The 18427-nt window shown below is 34.9% G+C and overlaps 1 protein-coding gene across 2 annotated transcripts in view; it reads left to right on the plus strand.

Moving 5' to 3' along the window:
• The window catches only part of CFTR (CF transmembrane conductance regulator), a 181689-nt gene that overhangs the window by 61676 nt on the left and 101586 nt on the right, over positions 1-18427 (plus strand). For both annotated transcript variants that reach the window (XM_005550598.5, XM_065542499.2), the window contains 2 exons: positions 4762-4944; positions 15535-15726. In XM_005550598.5, coding sequence (XP_005550655.2) covers positions 4762-4944; positions 15535-15726 — 375 coding nt within the window. The remainder of the gene's footprint in view (positions 1-4761; positions 4945-15534; positions 15727-18427) is intronic.

The following is an 18427-nucleotide window of genomic DNA, read 5'->3' on the forward strand; positions in this document are numbered from 1 at the left end:
TACTTTACTTAGAACTTTTATTTTGTAGTGACTTCTTCAGAAGCTTTCTCTCTTAGTCATATCCTGAGTTTTGTTAGCACCTGGACTTACCTCGCTTTGGAATTGTTGCACTCTGAAATCTCTTTCGCAGCCTGGAATTTCCTAATCTTCCAACTCTTTGAGTCTTTTAATTCTACATTTACTGCCTTTCCATTTCATCAGAATTTCTAGTCTCCTTAATTCTTCCTTTTGGACTCCTGATTTAACCTCTGCTTATTCAAAGAACAGTAATTTCATTCTCTCAGCTGCACTCTCAATTCCCTTTTCCTTTTGGTGATTTTTTTTTTTTCCCTGCAAAACACTTACTTTATCAGTTTTGGAGAAGGAAGTGCTATCTGAGAAACAATAGTGCTATCTGTTGACTCTAGTCAACTGTAAGTTTTATACATTTATTGTTTCAACCTTATATGGGTCTATAATCCTTCTTGGGAAATCCTTTCATTTGTCTTTAATTTTCTTTACCATTTCCCTAAAGGCTATTCCAGATTTTTATCACATTCACAAAATTCCCATCTTCTCCCAGGATCTGTTCACCCCCAGTAGATGGCCTTGTCTCCCACAATACATAGAGAAAATAGAGGCCACCATCATATTTGAATGTTTCCAACATCTCTCTTCATCCTTGGAATTACCTTTTTCTTCTTTTGTATCTAAGAGAAAGACGTATGCTTCCTCTTACCCTTGTCTGAACTATTCTATTTTGCTTCATCTTCTCAGAACAGGGGACCAGCAATTCTTCTTCCTCCAGAAGCTTCAATATCTTTTGTCAACTGACTCCTTCTCATGTTTAAATATTTTCAGGTTAAACAATTTCTTCCCTGACTTTTGCTCATGCAACCTCATGCCCAAAACCTTATCACTCTTCTTCCCTTTGCTGTCAAGGCTGTTCTCACGTCTTCACTTTTTGTGGACTTCTCCCCACTACAACATAGATTCTGTTATCACCAATCTATTAAAACTGTTATACTCTTGTAGAATATATCATTTAATGTAGCTTCAGTGAACCGTTCTTTCCAGATCATTTTGGCCTCAGGCCATGACTTCTAAGTCTGCCCTGCCTGCCACTTAAGTGATTATGGGCCACTGGGTCCCCACCTAGGCTTCCGTGTTAGTTGGTTTTCACTTGCTGATAAAGACATACCCAAGAATGGTCAATTTACAAAAGAAAGGGGCTTAAAGGACTCACAGTTCCACGTGGCTGGGGAGGCCTCACAATCATGGTGGAGGATGAAAGGCGCGTCTCACATGGAGGCAGATAAGAGAATAGAACTTGTGCAGGGCAACTCCCCTTTATTAAACCATTGGATCTTGTGAGACTTCTTCACTATCATGAGAATAGGATGGGCAAGACCCGCCCCCATGATTCAATTATCTCCCACTGGGTCCCCTCGGCAACACATGGGAATTATGGGAGCTACAATTCAAGATGAGATTTGGGTGAGGACATAGCCAAACCATATCAGCCTCATTCTGACTTTTTATGTTCTCTGTGGGTGACCTCTCTCAGGCTCAAGTGATATCAATGTGCTGATGACTCTCAAATGCACATCTCTGGCTTCAGTTTCTTTCTTGAACTTCATACATATGTTTCCAAATTTCCTGCACGTACCTCAATGTTCTTGTTCCTCACTCCCCAGGCTTCATAAATACCCACTCATTTTAGTGTATTCTCCATCTCCTTTGATAGCATCTCTGAGAGGCAAGTCCCTGGTGAGTTATATATGACTCCTCCCTTGCTCCAAACCTGAGAGTAAGTAAAATTCCTATTAACATATTAGGAAGCTGAGGCTTAGACAGTTTAAGTAACTCAAGCATGGTTACACACCTAGCTAGGGCAGAGCTAAAATGTCAGGCTAGGCTTCTATGACTCCAAAGTCCTTTCTCACTCAGCATATCATCACTTATTTAAAAAAAAAATCACATATATGATTTTTTTTTCTTTAAGAGACAGAATCTTGCTCTATCATGTGGGCTGGAGTGCAGTGGCACAATCATAGCTCACTGTAACCTTGAACTTGGGCTCAAGTGATCCTCCTGCCTTAGCCTGTTGAGTAGCTAGGGCTACAGGTGCACACCACCATGCCTAGCTAATTTTTGTTTGTTTGTTTGTTTTTTGAGATGGAGTCTCACTCTGTCACCCAGTCTGGAGTGCAGTGGTGCAATCTCGGCTCACTGCAACCTCTGCTGCCCAGGTTCAAGCAATTCTCCTACCTCAGCCTCCTGAGTAGCTGGGATTACAGGTGCCTGCCACTGCACCCACCTAATTTTTGTATTTTTAGTAGAGACAGGGTTTCACCATTGGTGAGACTTGTCTTGAATTCTTGACCTTGTGATCCACTCGCCTCGGCCTCCCAAAGTGCTGGGATTACAGGTGTGAGCTACCACGCCTGGCCGCCTACCTAATTTTTAATTTTTTTGTAGAGACAGGATCTCACTACATTGCCCAGACTGGTCTTGAACTCCTGTTCTCAAACGATCCTCCTGCCTCAGCCACCCCAAGTGCGGGGATTACAGGCATGATTCCTTGCACCTGGCCCGTATATATGATTTTTAGTATATGTAAATATACACATTTACTATATGTAAATGTAAATATAAATATAAATGTATGGAGTGATATCCATTGAAATGTTAAACATAGTTCTTAGTGGTACAACTACAGGTGATTTCTCTTTTCTTATTTCTAGTTTTCTATGTTTTCAAATGTGTCTTCTGTAATCAGAAATAAAAGTTATAGTAACAATAGTCTTCCATTGATACAAGTGCTTATTGGATAAAAGTCCCACTTCTAAGCATGAAACTCACAACTTTTAGGTTAATAGCCTTTGTCACCTTGTCAATACATCTGACCCAGCCACTCACACCATTCCTGAGATATATTTTGTTCCTTTGTGCCTAAATCACTGTGCATGCAGATCCATCTTCCCGAAACACCTATAACGATGTCTTAGTCTTGTGAAATCCTACTTACATCCTTCATAGCCTAGCACGCATGTAATTTACTTGGTCAAGGGTGAGTCAGTTGTTCTCTTGAATGTACTCCTATATGACATGGTGTGATTTCAATTGTTGCACCAAGCACATTGCAATATTAATTCATTTATCATTCTCCCATGTAGGACATTTGAAGTAGTTTCTAATACAGAGATTATACTCTATAAATATTTATTAGATAAATAAATGAATAAGGGAATAACAAATACCTTTGTCTCATTTTAAAATACTTTCATTGTTAGCTACCCATATATAAAAAACTCAAAGCAGTAGTCTTCAAGCTTGATTGTTTATGTATGCCTTAAAAGAATTTTGAAAACCTATGTACCCCTGACACACTTTTAAGTTAACTTATAAATATTTCGACATAGTTTTAAGTGGTGGCAAATGATGTAGTTTCTTGTGTATTTTGCACTGCGTAAGTATGCTACATGGATTTCTTCAAAACCTTGAAGCTGCAGTTTCAGTGCATTCAATTTATGGAAAATAAATGAATTCATGAAATTGGCTCTTATTGTCAAGTCAATCAGCTAGATATAACTTGCTTTCTGTCAGGAAAAGTCTGACTTTAAAATACAGATAATTAATAACTATTATTAATTACTTTATTAAATTATTAAAATTTAAAAAATAATTAAATAATTTGTTAATTAAAATGCCTTATTCCCCTACTCATTTCTGCAATTTGACTCTAAGAATAGATAAGACACATAGATTGCCTTATGTTTGAAATCTGGGTGAAATAAGATACTGCCTCCTTCAGTATTTCTGCCTTTGCTTTTATGGGAGCCTCTTTCAAGAGAAAGTCATTCTCTCATGGTCCCCTTGTTTGAGTCCCAGAGGTTTTTCTACTCCAGAAAGTTCTGCGTAGTAAGACTAGTACTATACTCCCTTGCATGGTAAGTGAGAAGGCTGTCTGTATAAAATGAGGGAAGGACTCATGAGAGGGAAGTAGGTCAGGAGAAATGATAGATTCTCAGGCAGGTTAATTGTAGGAAAGAGTTAATAGAGTCCCTTAAAACAAGGTGCATTTGCTTCCTCCTGATCAATCTTTAGGACTGTTTACTTTGATTTGAAGACCACTATGCTAAAGCTTCCCAAGGGGCCAATAGTGAGGCAAGGAATTTTTAAAAGGGAATTACTTCTTCCTAGCTACTTTTGTGAAATGAATTCATTTGAATCATCTGGCAATCTCTTCATATTTATTTTCAACAATAATTGCTTCAAGAAATGCTCTGAGCTTCTCAGAAGAGGATGCTACCAAAAGTAATGGAGTAGAATTCAGATTTGGGTTGTGACTTAAAGCTATGTGACTTTAGTCAGTTAACTGCTGAGTCACAGTCTACAGCTTTGAAAGAGGAGGATTATAAAATCTATCTCATGTTAATGCTGAAGATTAAATAAGTGTTTATGTACCCAGCTTATAGGATAAGAGGGTGTGTGTGTGTGTGTGTGTGTGTGTGTGTGTGTATGTATGTATTCAGTCTTTACTTAAATTAAAAAATCTTTAACTTGATAATGGGCAAATATCTGAGTTTTGGATCATGTCCTCTAGAAACCATATGCTATATAATTATGTACTATAAAGTAATAATGTATACAGTATAATGGATCATGTGCCATGTGCTTTTCAAACTAATCATACATAAAACAAGCATTTATTGAAAATATCTGACAAACTCATCTTTTATTTTTGATGTGTGTGTGTGTGTGTGTTTTATTTAACAGGGATTTGGGGAATTATTTGAGAAAGCAAAACAAAACAATAGCAATAGAAAAACTTCTAATGATGATGACAGCCTCTTCTTCAGTAATTTCTCACTTCTTGGTACTCCTGTCCTGAAAGATATTAATTTCAAGATAGAAAGAGGACAGTTGTTGGCGGTTGCTGGATCCACTGGAGCAGGCAAGGTAGTCTCTTTTATTCTTCACTATTAAGAACTTAATTTGATATCCATGTCTCTTTTTTTTTGTAGTTTGTCTGTAGTGCTGAAAAGTATTTTTGGAGAAATTCTTGCATGAGCATTAGGAGAATGTATGGGTATAATGTCTCGTATAATAGAAATTACTCCACTGATAATTTACTCTGGTTTTTTATTTCCTCATATTATTTTCCGTGGCTTTTTCTTCTACATATTTATATTTTGCATCACATTCAACACTGTATCTTGCACATGGCAAGCATTCACTAACTTTATTGAATAAACGAATCATCCATTTTACCCAGTCTTCACCAGAACAGACATTTTTTCGGAGCCAGTCCAGGAAAATCATCACTTACATTTTGCCTCAATAACCTCATGAGCAAAAGGTCCCCATTTTTGTTAACATTAGGGTTTTCAGAATAGATTTAGATTTGCTTATGATATATTATAAGGAAAAATTATTTAGTGGGATAGTTTTTTGAAGAAATACATAGGAATGTTAATTTATTCAGTGGTCAACCTCTTCTCCATATCTCACCCTAAGAACAACTTAACCGGGCATATTTGGAGACACATCTGAAAAAAACTAGTAGATTAGAAAGAAAACAGTGCAAAAGGACCAAACTTTATTGTCAGGAGAAGAGAAGACTTTGTAGTGATCTTTAAGAACATAACCCATTGTGTAGATAATGATAAACACTTGCTGTCTTTTACTATTGAGAAAATAAATTTAAAAGACATGAAAGAATCAAATTAGAGATGAGAAAGAGCTTTCTAGTATTAGAATGGGCTATAGGGCAATAGGTATTTGCTTCAGAAGTCTATAAAATTGTTCCTTGTTCCCATTTGACTGTCATTTTAGCTGTGGTACTTCGTAGAAATGTAAGAAAAAGTTTAGTGATCTCTTGAAGCTTTGCAAAATACTTTCTAGAATTATACCCAATAATCTAAGTCAAACAGAAAAAGAAAGAAAGAGAGGAAGGAAGAAAGAAGGAAATGAGGAAGAAAGGAAGTAGGGAGGAGGGAAGGAAAGAAGGAGGGAAGTAAGAGGGAAGCAGTGCTACTGCTGTAGGTAAAAATGTTAATGAAAATAGAAATTAAGAAAGACTCCTGAAAGGCGATTATTTATCAATATCTAAGATGAGGAGAACCATATTTTGAAGAATTGAATATGAGACTTGGGAAACAAAATGCCACAAAAAATTTCCAGTCAATAAATTTGGTGTCAGGCTGGGTACAGTGGCTCACACCCATAATCCTAGCACTTTTGGAGGCAGAAGCAGGTGAATTACTTGAGTCCAGGAGTTTGAGACCAGCCTGGGCAACATGGCAAACCCCATCTCTACAAAAAATACAAACAAACAAACAAAAAAATAGTTGGGTGTGGTGGTGTGTGCCTGTAGTCCCAGCTACTTGGGAGGCTGAGGTGGGAGGATCACGTGAGCCTGAGAGGTGGAGACTGCGGTGAGCCATGATTGCATCACTGCACTCTAGCCTAGGTGATAGGCTTAAAAAAAAAAAAAAAAAAAAAAATTGGTGTTCACAATGATAATAATACAATTTGGTTGTTTCTCTCTCCAGTTGTTTTCCTACATATGAAACAGGCTTTTAAAATAAAATAGCTGGAATTGTGTATGTTTTCTTACATAAACATTTTCTTTCTTAATATGTTATTATTTTTCTTCTGTACTTGTGTATTATTACTAGCAGTTTCACTATTAAAAAATTATACCATAGGAGGGGTTGATACTAAATAAGTTAACAATGATCTAAACAAGGATGTTTATGAAAAGGTAGTAATTGTGTTTCATAGAATTTTAAAAATTAATTCTGCATATGTCTTCAAGATCAATTCTATGATAGACGTGCAAAAATAGCTTTGGAATTACAAATTCCAAGACTTACTGGCAATTAAATGTCAGGCAGTTTTATTAAAAATTGATGAGCAGATAATTACTGGCTGACATTACAATTGCATCTTATGGGAAGCAGCTATGAAGGCAGAGTCAGAGGAAAGCAGTGGTCCCTTGGGAATATTTAAAAACTTCTGAGAAATGGAGTTTACCAGCTCAATCTAGGAGGTTGCCTTTTAGTAGTATTAGGAATGGAGCACTTTATAGTTGTTTTTTTTGGACAAAAGATCTAGCTAAAATATAAGATTGAATAATTAAAAATATTAACATTTTAATTTAAATCTTACCCACTCAATACAATTTGGTAATTTGTATCAGAAATAACCTAATAATTCTTCTACTTCTATAACTTACTCTAATATGTTTGCAGAGATTTTATGTAAAGCTCTTCAATATAACATTGCTTTCAGGAGCCAAAAATTGGGTGGGAGGAGTCTCATAAATGTTGAATAATAGGAGTTTGATTAGATAAATTCTGGTGTACTTCTATAATGGCATGCTATTCAGCCAATAAAAGGGCTCTTAAAGAATGACTGTGACAGATGTATATGATATACTCTTAAGTGAATAAAGAGTTACAAAATGTTATGTACAAGTTACAAAATGTTATGTACATTATGATCCATTTTTCATAAAATCACATGTGTATGTATATATGTGTCTGGAAGGATAAATTTATCAAGTTGTTATCTGTGAAATTTTGGGTATATTTTATATTTCTAGATTTTCTGTTACTTTGTTACTTTGCTGATAAAGTAATAACCTTGTTGACTTTTATCACTCTCCCCTATTCATAATCATCTAGGCTGCAAAGGGACCATGTCTTCTTTATTTTTATATTCCAAGGACTGTCAACAAGTGCCTAGCACTTGACAGATATTTTATAGAAATTTAACTGAATATCTTTAGGAAATAGATTTTTGTTTGTAGTTGTTCTAGTCTACATTAAGTGTCTTGCACTTATGAAACTTCCTTGAATTATTTTAGTGAAGCAATATTAGTATAGAATTTTGCATCACAGGATGCTCTTGAGTGAAAGCTGGCTTGTGGCATCTCACCAGTGGGTGGGAAGTTTCAGTCCTTCTGTTGTCCACATCACAGCTGAAGCAGTGCTGTTGCTGACAATTCCTGACACCACCTTGTCTCTATTATCTATCATTGCCTCACTATGGTACTGAGTTTTAGCTTATTCTTGTAGTAACCAGAACTCATATGTATAGAATAAGCTATTAGCTCATGTTTTTGCTTGCTTTTCATACAGAATACATGTCTGCAAAGAGTTTTATCAATGTTTTGGAATTTTGGGAGATATGAAGTTAAATTCATCATTGAACATATATACATACACACATATGTATAGACATGATACATGATTTATTTTATTTAATTTTTAAAATTTTATTCTTTTTAGAGATAGGGTCTTACTCTGTCACCAAGGCTAAACTTCAGTGGTGTGATCACAGCTCACTGTAACCTTGAACTCCTAGGCTCAAGTGACCTTTCTGCTTCAACCTCCCAAAGTGCTGGGATTATAAGCATGAGTCACTGTGTCTGGTCCAATATGTATATATATATTTTTAACCTGGATCATCACTATATTGTGTTTGGGTTCATAAAGCTGTACTATGTGAAAATATCACTTCTAGTTTTAATTTTGTGCAAAACAATTTTATATAGAAATGAGGTAATTTAGATTTTTTCCACGTAATAAGAATTATAAAATTTACTGAAACAAATATCAAAAAGATATCTGTTACTTGACCTTCCTTTCTTCTGAATATATTTTAGGTGATATTATTTATTAAAATTTAAAAATGAAAATTAAAATATATAAAAAGTTGAAAATTCTTCCTCTCTTTACTGTCTCTCATTTGTCCATTTTCCATTCTACTGCATTCCCTCATCCAACCAAGGTAGCCAACCTGGGTAATTTTTTTTAGTATCTTTCCAGAGATGTTTATATATATATATACACATATATACACACACATATATATACATATATATAATCAATATATATTTTTATTGTTCCCCACCTCTCTTTTTATGTAACAATATGCAGAGTTTTGTTTCTTGCTTTTCCCACTATCTTGGACAACTTTCCATATTCAAAGCACAGAGGACTTGCACATACATACACACTGCTGAATATTTGTGTCTCTCCCCTGCCATTCATATGTTGAAATCCTAACTCCCAAGGTGATGGTATTGCAGGGTGGGGCCTTTGGGAGGTGATTAGTCCATGAGTGTGGAGTTCTTAGTAAATGAGATGAGTGTCTTTATAAAATAAGCCTTAGAGAGACCCTCACCCCTTAGAGACAACCTCACCCCTTAGAGAGACCCTCACCCCTTTCTGTCATGTGAGAACACAGCAGGAAGACAGCTGGCCATCCAGGAATCAGGAGTCTCTTAGCAGACCCAATCTGCTGGCACCTTGATCTTGGACTTCCCAGCTTCCAGAACTGTGAGACATAAATTCCTGTTATTTATAAGTCACACAGTTCATGGTATTTTGTTATAGCAGCCTGAACAAGGACACACACACACACACACACACTTAAATAGATGCATAGTATTCTATCATATGGATGAATATTCTATGATAAAATGAATCACTATTGATTGACATTTGGGTTGTTTCCAATATTTTGTTAACACAAAGAACAACATTATAAATAACTTTATATACATACCATTTAGCACATCTGCAATTGTATCAGTAGGCTTCCTATAAGTGGTCAAGCATTTGTGTACTTGTGATTTTGGTAGATGTTGTCAAATGTCCTTCCCTGAAACTTGTACCAATTCATACTCATGCCATACACTCTATATAAGAGTGCTGATTTTCCCACAGTGTTACTAACAGATGATATTATCTAATTTTAAAAGTTTCTCCTCTTATGGAGAAAATAGTATGTCAATGTATTTTTAATTTGCATTTCTTTTATTATGAGTAGTGTAAGATATCATTTCAACTTATACACAGGAGGAATTTATCTCTATATAAAGTGATCCTAGAATCATAATGAAAAATATCACCAACTCATTAGGAAAATGTACAAAGCATTGAACAGATATTTCATCAAAAATAAAAATATAAGTGGTCTTTAAACATTGAAAGGTAACATTTGAACAAAGACTTGCAGGAGTTGAGGGATTAGGGAATGTAGACTCTGGGAAGAGTCTTCAAAGTAGCAGGTGAAGCAAGTAGAAGGTGAAGCTTTCAGATGGGACTAACTATACCCGTCTGGTTTGAAGAACAGTAAGGAGGTCACTGAGGCTGGCATAGAGTAAGACAGGAAGGGTAGAATACTGTCAGAGAAGTAATCAGCAGTGGAGGTAGGGGGTAGACCATAAAGTCCTTCATAAAGAGTAAGGCTTTTTTCTCTGGGTGAGATTAGAGGCCACCAGAGAGTTTTAAACAGAAGTAACAGGGCCACTTTGGCTAATGTTTTTAGGCTATTCTATAGGGAGACAAGGGAGGAAGCAAGGAGATGAGTTAGGAGTCTATTGTGCCAATTCAGGCAAGTGATGATGGTGGCTTGATCCAGGTAGTGGTGGAAGTAGTATAGTAGGAAGTGATCAGATTCAGGACATGCTTTGAAGGAAGATCCAATAGAATTAATGGATAAGTTGAACAATGGTATATGAGAAAATTCATAGAGGAGTCAAAGATGATTCCAAGCTTTCTGGACTGAGTAGCTGGAAGGATAAAGGTGCCATTTACTAGAAAGATAATGGGGGAAACAAGTTTTGGTTGGAGCTTGGTTAAGTTTGAAATGCCTATTTGACATCCAAATAAAGATGTTAGTTGGATGTACAAGTCTAGTTTCAAGGAAGAGGGGGCTGGTAGTGTGAAGATGGGGCTGGATGAGATTCCAAAGGAGAGAGGGTTGATAAGAAGAGAAAGGGGTCTAGGGGTTAGCCTAAGGGCATTCTAAGTATTTGAGGTTAGGGAGGTGGGTGAAGAAAATCCAATAAAATAAAAGTCTGAGAAGATAAAGCTAGTGAATGAATGTGGCATCCTGGAACCAAACTGATGTCAAGGAGAAGGGTGTTATCAGCAAGGTCAAATGCTCATTCATCAAGTAAGATGAAACTGTGATAATTAACCAGTGTCTTTTGAAATACAGAGATAACTCGTGACTTAATGAAAGCAATAGTAAAGAAGGTCAGACTTGACCAGAATGAAATTAGAAAGAATAAGAGGAAAGAAAAGACCAAATACAGACCACCCTTGATGCCTTATTCTTTTGATATACTCTTGGTGTCCACTCGCTAATACAATTGACCCTTAAACAATACAGGCTTGAACTGCATGGGTACACTTATTTGTGAACTTTTTTTCAACTAATACATTGGAAAAATTTTGGGAGATTTTTGACAATTTGAAAAAACTCATAAACTATGTAGGCTACAAATATTGAGAAAATTACGAAAAAGTAAGATATGCCATGAATGCATAAAATATATGTAGACACTAGCCTATTTTATCATTTACTACTATAAAATACACACAATCTACTATACAAAGTTAAAATTTATCAAAACTTAACACACACTAACCCTTACCCTACCTGGCACCATTCGCAGTCAAGAAAAATGTAAACAAACATAAAAATATAGTATTAAACCATAACTGCATAAAACTAACTGTAGTACATATGGTACTACTGTAATAATTTGGTAGCCACTTCCTGTTGCTATTACGGTAAGCTCAAGCGTTGCAGGTAGCCATTTAAAACACCACGTGATGCTAATCATCTCCATGTGAGCAGTTCTTTCTCCAGTAAATTGCATATTGCAGTAAAAAGTGATCGCTAGTGATTCTCGCATATTTTTCATCATGTTTAGTGCAATGCCATAAACCTTGAATAACATCAAGCAATCCATACAAAGTGCCACTAGTGATGCTGTGAGTGCTCCCAGGAAGCATGGAAAAGTTGAAACAGTACAAGAAAAAAGTTGAATTGCTTGGTATTTACTATATATTGAGGTCTGCAGCTACAGTTGCCTGTAATTTCAAGATAAATGAACCCAGTATAAAGAGTACTGTAATAAAAGAAAATAAAATGTGAAACCATCAGTGCAGCTATGCCAGCAGGTGTGAAGACCTTGCACTTTTTCAAAAATACAAACTATGAAATATGTGTTAACATAGTATGTTAACTATGAAATATGCTATGAAATATGTGTTAACATAATATGTTAACTGTGAAATATGTGTTAACATAATATGTTAACTATGAAATATGTGTTAACATAATATGTTAACTATGAAATATGTGTTAACATAATATGTTTATGTTATCGGTAAGGTTTCCAGTCAACAATAGGCCAGTAGTACTTAAGTTTTTGTGGAGTCAAAAATTATATGTGGATTTTTGACTACACAGTGAGTTGGCACCCCAACCTTCATGTTGATAAAGGATCAACGGTATATTATTTATTTTTTGTATTTATATTCATAAATAAGATTAAATCTATATTTCCAAGCAATCTTCATAAGATTTTGTTGTTATTATTATTATTATTATTGAGACGGAGTCTTACTCCTTGTCGCCAGGCTGGAGCACAATGGTGCGATCTCGGCTCACTGCAACCTCTGCCTCCCGGGCTCAAGCAATTCTCCTGCCTCAGCTTCCCAAGTAGCTGGGACTACAGGCACGCGCAACCACATCGGCTAATTTTTGTATTTTTAGTAGAGACGGGGTTTCACCATGTTGGCCAAGATGGTCTTGATATCTTGACCTCGTGAACCGCCCGTCTCGGCCTCCCAAAGTGCTGGGATTACAGGCGTGAGCCACCGCACCCGGCCATTAATATTGTTACCCAATAAAAAAAATCTGGAAGCTTGTCTTCTTTTCCCCTGATTCTGTAACAGTTTAAATAGCACTGGAGTTACCTGTTTTGAATTTTCTTTTTTCCCAAGCGGTCCCTTATGAGTTTTCTCTCTGTTTTATTTATTTCAATTTTTATATTGTATTTTTGCAACTCCTTTGATGATACTTTTCTTCTTGATTAGGTTTCTACTAAAACCAAACAAGCTTTCCATGAATTAGCTTTTAGATTTACTTATTAGTTTAACTGTTCTGTTGTATCGTTATATCAACTGTTCTGTTGTATCTGTTGTATCGTTAAATTTTATAATTATAAAGTATAAAATTTATAAGTTTATCTTTATTAATTATTCTATTTTTCTTCTGCTTTTTTGTTGTTTTTCTAGTTTTTGAGTTAGATGTTTGATGCTTTTTTAAAAAGTTGTGCATTTTCCTCTGGGTAATACTTTAGCTATGTATTATGGATTCTGGTATATAGTGTTTCTATTACATTGTTTTCTAGAAAATCTGTAGCTTTGTTTTATATTTGTTTCCTCTTTGACCTAAGATATCCTAAGGGAAAGTTTAACATTTTCCAGAAAGAAAACAAATTTTCTTTGTTTTCCAAGAATGTTGTTCAAATTATTTCTACTTCTTGGAATTTTTATCATTTTTGTGTATCCAGTAAATAGTCAGTAATTGTACTTGCTCTCTGACCACATAAAAGAATGTATTTGTGTAATTTCTATTAATAGAGTTCAACTCAGATATTAAATGTACATCATTATTCATGATATCTAGGTCTTCTACATCTTCACTTATCTTTTTTCTACTTGCTTTGTCATTAACAGATAAAGTTGAATTAAAAGCTTCAACTACATACGTTTCTCTCTGTTATTCCTTATCGGTTCTGTAATTTTTACTTCAAGAATATTGCTTTTTAAACGTAATGTGTAGATACTTATAATTGCACTCTAGCATTATAAAGATCCTTTTCTTTTTCATTGAATGTATTTGGGCCTACATATATATGTCTAACATGAAAATTATAGTCCTTTTTTTTGTTTCTTTGTTTGTATTTACAGTTTTAAGTTCCATTTTCAACCTTTATGCATTCTTTGCTTTAGGTGTGTCTCTTTTAGTTAGCATAAAGTTAGGTTTGTCTTTAATTTCATCTGAAGTCTTTTCCTCTTAATAGATGGGTTAAGCCAATTGAAAAATAAAACTGACTTACATACTTTTATTTCAAGTATGTCCTCCACAAATATTTTTGAATAGATTGGCTAATATACTTTGGAATTTGTTTAAAAAAGTTTTTTAAAAAAATAATTGTGGTGAAATGTACATAACATAAAATTTATCATTTTAACCATTTTTAAGGGCATAGCTCTGTGGCATAAAGTATCCTCACATAGTTGTGCAACTGTCACCTCCTTTTGATTTTTGTTTACTAATTTTGTAAATTTGATTCATCTGAGTTGTCTTACTATGTTTTGTTGTATGTTTTTCTTTCCTTTGTTATGAAGCCACTGTATTGTCTGTAGACTATGTGTATCTGTGAGTGTGTGTGTATATGTGTGTATTATGGCTTTTAAAAAAGTCTGTATTTGTGTTCCAGTGGCAATAATTATACTAATAACTTTATGTTAAATTTTTCATTCTATGTGACCCTAGTTCACTAATATGAGCTCTGATAAAATCAGTGCTTTTTCGAGGTTAGGAGATCAAGACTAGGAGATCGAGATCATCCTGGCTCACACGGTGAAACCCCGTCTCTACTAAAAATACAGAAAATTAGCCGGGCGTGGTGGTGGGTGCCTGTAGTCCCAGCTACTCAGGAGGCTGAGGCAGGAGAATGGCGTGAACCCAGGAGGTGGAGCTTGCAGTGAGCCGAGATTGCACCACTGCACTCCAGCCTGGGCGACAGAGACTCCGTCTCAATAAATAAATAATTAAATAAATAATAAATAAATAAATAAATAAATCAGTGCTTTTTCTTCCTCTGCTACCTCCTTTCCTTCTACTCAATTTTAGTCAGTAGTAGTATCTTTTTTCAGATTTATCGTTGTATTGTTAAATCTGCTTATGCTTCTGTTACTTTGTTTATTAGCTTTAAATGATACCTTTTGATTTTCAGCTTTTCTTGATAAAGTAATCAGCAAATTTCCTTTACACTCCACACTTACACCCCATTTCCTTTGTTTATTTGGTTTTTACTGCTAACTTTTCTTATTGTCGGGCATATAACAGTTCTTCAACTCTAATTCTGTCATTAGTTTTAATTTTTGTTCACAGTTATATAAATCTTTGTTCACTGATAGTCCTTTTGTACTATCATCTCTTAGATGACTGTATACTCCAAGAAAAGCTCATGGGAACAATATTACCTGAATACATCTCTATTACCTAATCTTTACCTAATAAGATGAAGATAATGAATCTACTTTGTAGGATTTCTGTGAAGATTAAATAAATTAATATAGTTAAAGCACATAGAACAGCACTCAACACAGAGTGAGCACTCAGCAACTGTTAGCTGTTACTAACCTTTGCCATTCTTCTTCCAAACCTATTCCAACTATCTGAATCAGGTGCCCCTTCTCTGTGAACCTCTATCAAAATACTTGTCACACTATATTGTAATTGTCTCTTTTACTTTCTGTTGTATCTTTTGTGCTTAGCAGAGTACATGGAACAGGAAATATTTTAAATATTTTCAATCAAATTAGTTAATAGGATCTTTAAAAATAAGAATATACACTTCTGCTTAGGATGATAATTAGGGGCAAGTGAATCCTGAGCGTGATTTGATAATGACCAAATAATGATGGGTTGTATTTCCAGACTTCACTTCTAATGATGATTATGGGAGAACTGGAGCCTTCAGAGGGTAAAATTAAGCACAGTGGAAGAATTTCATTCTGTTCTCAGTTTTCCTGGATTATGCCTGGCACCATTAAAGAAAATATCATCTTTGGTGTTTCCTATGATGAATACAGATACAGAAGTGTCATCAAAGCATGCCAACTAGAAGAGGTAAGAAACTATGTGAAAAATTTTTTATTGTGCATATGAACCCTTCACACTACCCAAATTATATACTTGGCTCCATATTCAATCAGTCTACATATGCTTATGTTTCCTCTATGGGTAGGCTACTGTGAATGGATCAATTAATAAAACACATGACCTATGCTTTAAGAAGCTTGCAAACACATAAAATAAATGCAATTTATTTTTTAAATAATGGGTTCATTTGATCACACTAAATGCATCTTATGAAATGGTGAGAATTTTGTTCATTAGTGAGACAAATGTCCTCAATGGTTATTTAAATGACATGCATATAAATGATATGTGGTATCTTTTTAAAAGATACCACAAAATATGTGTCTTTAAAAATATACTGAAAAAATTATTAAGATGATTTTAATAATTTTAATAATACTATTGCCTAATGGAATGAGCATTGATCTGCCAGCAGAGAATTAGAGGGGTAAAATTGTGATGATATTGTATCCCTGGCTTTGAACAAATAACCATATAACTTCTAGTGACTGCGGTTCTTTGATGCAGAGGCAAAAAGAAGATGATGCTATTACTCATTTCACAACAATATTGGAGAATGAGCTAATTATCTGAAAATTACATGAAGTATTCCAAGAGAAACCAGTATATGGATCTTGTGCTGTTCACTATGTAAATTGTGTGATGCTGGGTTCAGTAATTATTGCTGTAAATGTTAGGGCAGGGAATATGTTACTATGAAGTTTATTGGCAGTATACTCCAAACAGTATTTCTGATTCAAAAGCAATATCTTTGATAGATGGCATTTGAAATTCCTTTATATAATCTTTTATGAAAAAAATTGCAGAGAAAATAAAATGTAGTTAAAAATACAGTATCCAAAAAAATGGAAAAGGGCTAACTGTGGATTAGATAGAAATGGCAATTCTTATAAAAAGGGTTGCATTCTTATATGAATGGCCCTCCATGTATATACTCAGTCATTCAACAGTTTTTTTTAGAGCCCCATTCTTATTTTTTATACACTTTGAGAGCATAATGAAAAGAAAAGCTATCCTGCAAAAGTTTTGGACTTACTTCAGAGAGGATATACTTCATTCCTCAAAAGGCCTTCTTCCAGGAATAGTATTTCATAACCTGGAGGTTGGAAAAATCTGGATTTTATACAAAAAAATCTGAGTGTTTCTAGAGGACACAGATATTTGTCTAGGAGGGGACTAGGTTGTAAGAGTGGTAGTACCTTGCAAGATAAATCATGGGCTTTATTTACTTATGAGTGGAAAAGTTTTGGAAGGTGCCTTGCGGACTTTTTTTGTGTTAAGTATGTGTTTTCCCATAGAAATCAATTTATAAATGGTGGTTGGATTTCCTCAAATCAACCTTTAAAAGTATATGTAGCCAAAATATAACTTAAATATATTACTAGTAATAAATTTAGTACTGTGGGTCTCTCATTCTCAAAATGAGCATTTACTAATTTCTGAACACTGTGCTAGGTCCTGGGAATACTAAGTTGAATAAGACATAGTCTATTTCCTGAAGAGTTTATAGCAGAGGCCCCTGTATTAATAATGAAGGATTGTGTGGTATGTGAATAATATATCAAAAAGGTTATTAAAAATAATGAAAAAAGGAGAAGAGGAAGAACATCTTTTTTTTTTTCTGATTGCATGGGCATCCTTAAAATTATTTTTGAAGTGTACAATTCAGTGTTTTTTTAGCATATTGACAGGGTTGTATGATCATCACCATATTTGTGGCCCCTTGAAAAGAAATCCTGTGCCCATTAGCATTCAATTACCATTCCTTTGTAGCTAAGTCTTCCCCATTCCAGCTTTGAGCAATCACCCATCTACTTTCTGTCTCTATCAATTTGTCTCTTCTGGATGATAATATAATAGGGGTTTTTGTGCCTAAATAAGTTTCTAAAGAAGAAGCAGTTAAGGAATCATCATTCAGCAAATATTTATTAAGACTTGCTATATTTTATACAGTGTACTAGGAGTTGGAGATGAAAATATGTGTAGAATATGAATCATATACTTCAGGGGTTCGTGGACTAGTGGGAAAGACAAACATATCAATAACAAATCAAACTAGTGATGTAATAGAAAATGACAGAGGCGTTTTTACAGGAGTAAAAGGAGGTAGCATGGACTCTATCTGGGTCTGCATGATGTGAAGAGTAACCTCCTTACACAAAGAGGCACAAGGCTAATGTCCTCTGATACAATGATTCACCATGCAATTCTAAGGGTGACAAGAATGAAACTTAGGGCCTTGAAGGAATATTTTGATTAAGAGCTGCCAATAAAGTAGAGTGAAGATTAGATTGATGTGAAGAAGTAGGAGATTAATGAGTAAATGGTCACTGGCTTGTTGAGAAGATTAACTGAGATGTACATATAATGTACCTAACACAACGTCTTGTACAAAGTAGCCATTCAGTAGAGACTAGCTTGTATTATCTCCCTTTGAGGTGAAGAAAACTATTAGAAATAGTATTTCTATTACTGATAGTATTTCTTCTACTTATGCCTCCCTTTGAGGTGAAGAATACTGTTAGAAAACATGACATGGGAGAAATACCCCTGAGAGCCAGTTCTTGTTAGTGACTACTGTGCAGAAAAGATGGAGGTTGGTGTAATTAAGGAGAAGGAAAGCCATGAAGCCAAAGAATTATGAAAAAGCATCAATATGAATTTTCAT

Source organism: Macaca fascicularis, chromosome 3 (assembly GCF_037993035.2).
Source record: "Macaca fascicularis isolate 582-1 chromosome 3, T2T-MFA8v1.1".
Lineage (NCBI taxonomy): Eukaryota > Metazoa > Chordata > Mammalia > Primates > Cercopithecidae > Macaca > Macaca fascicularis.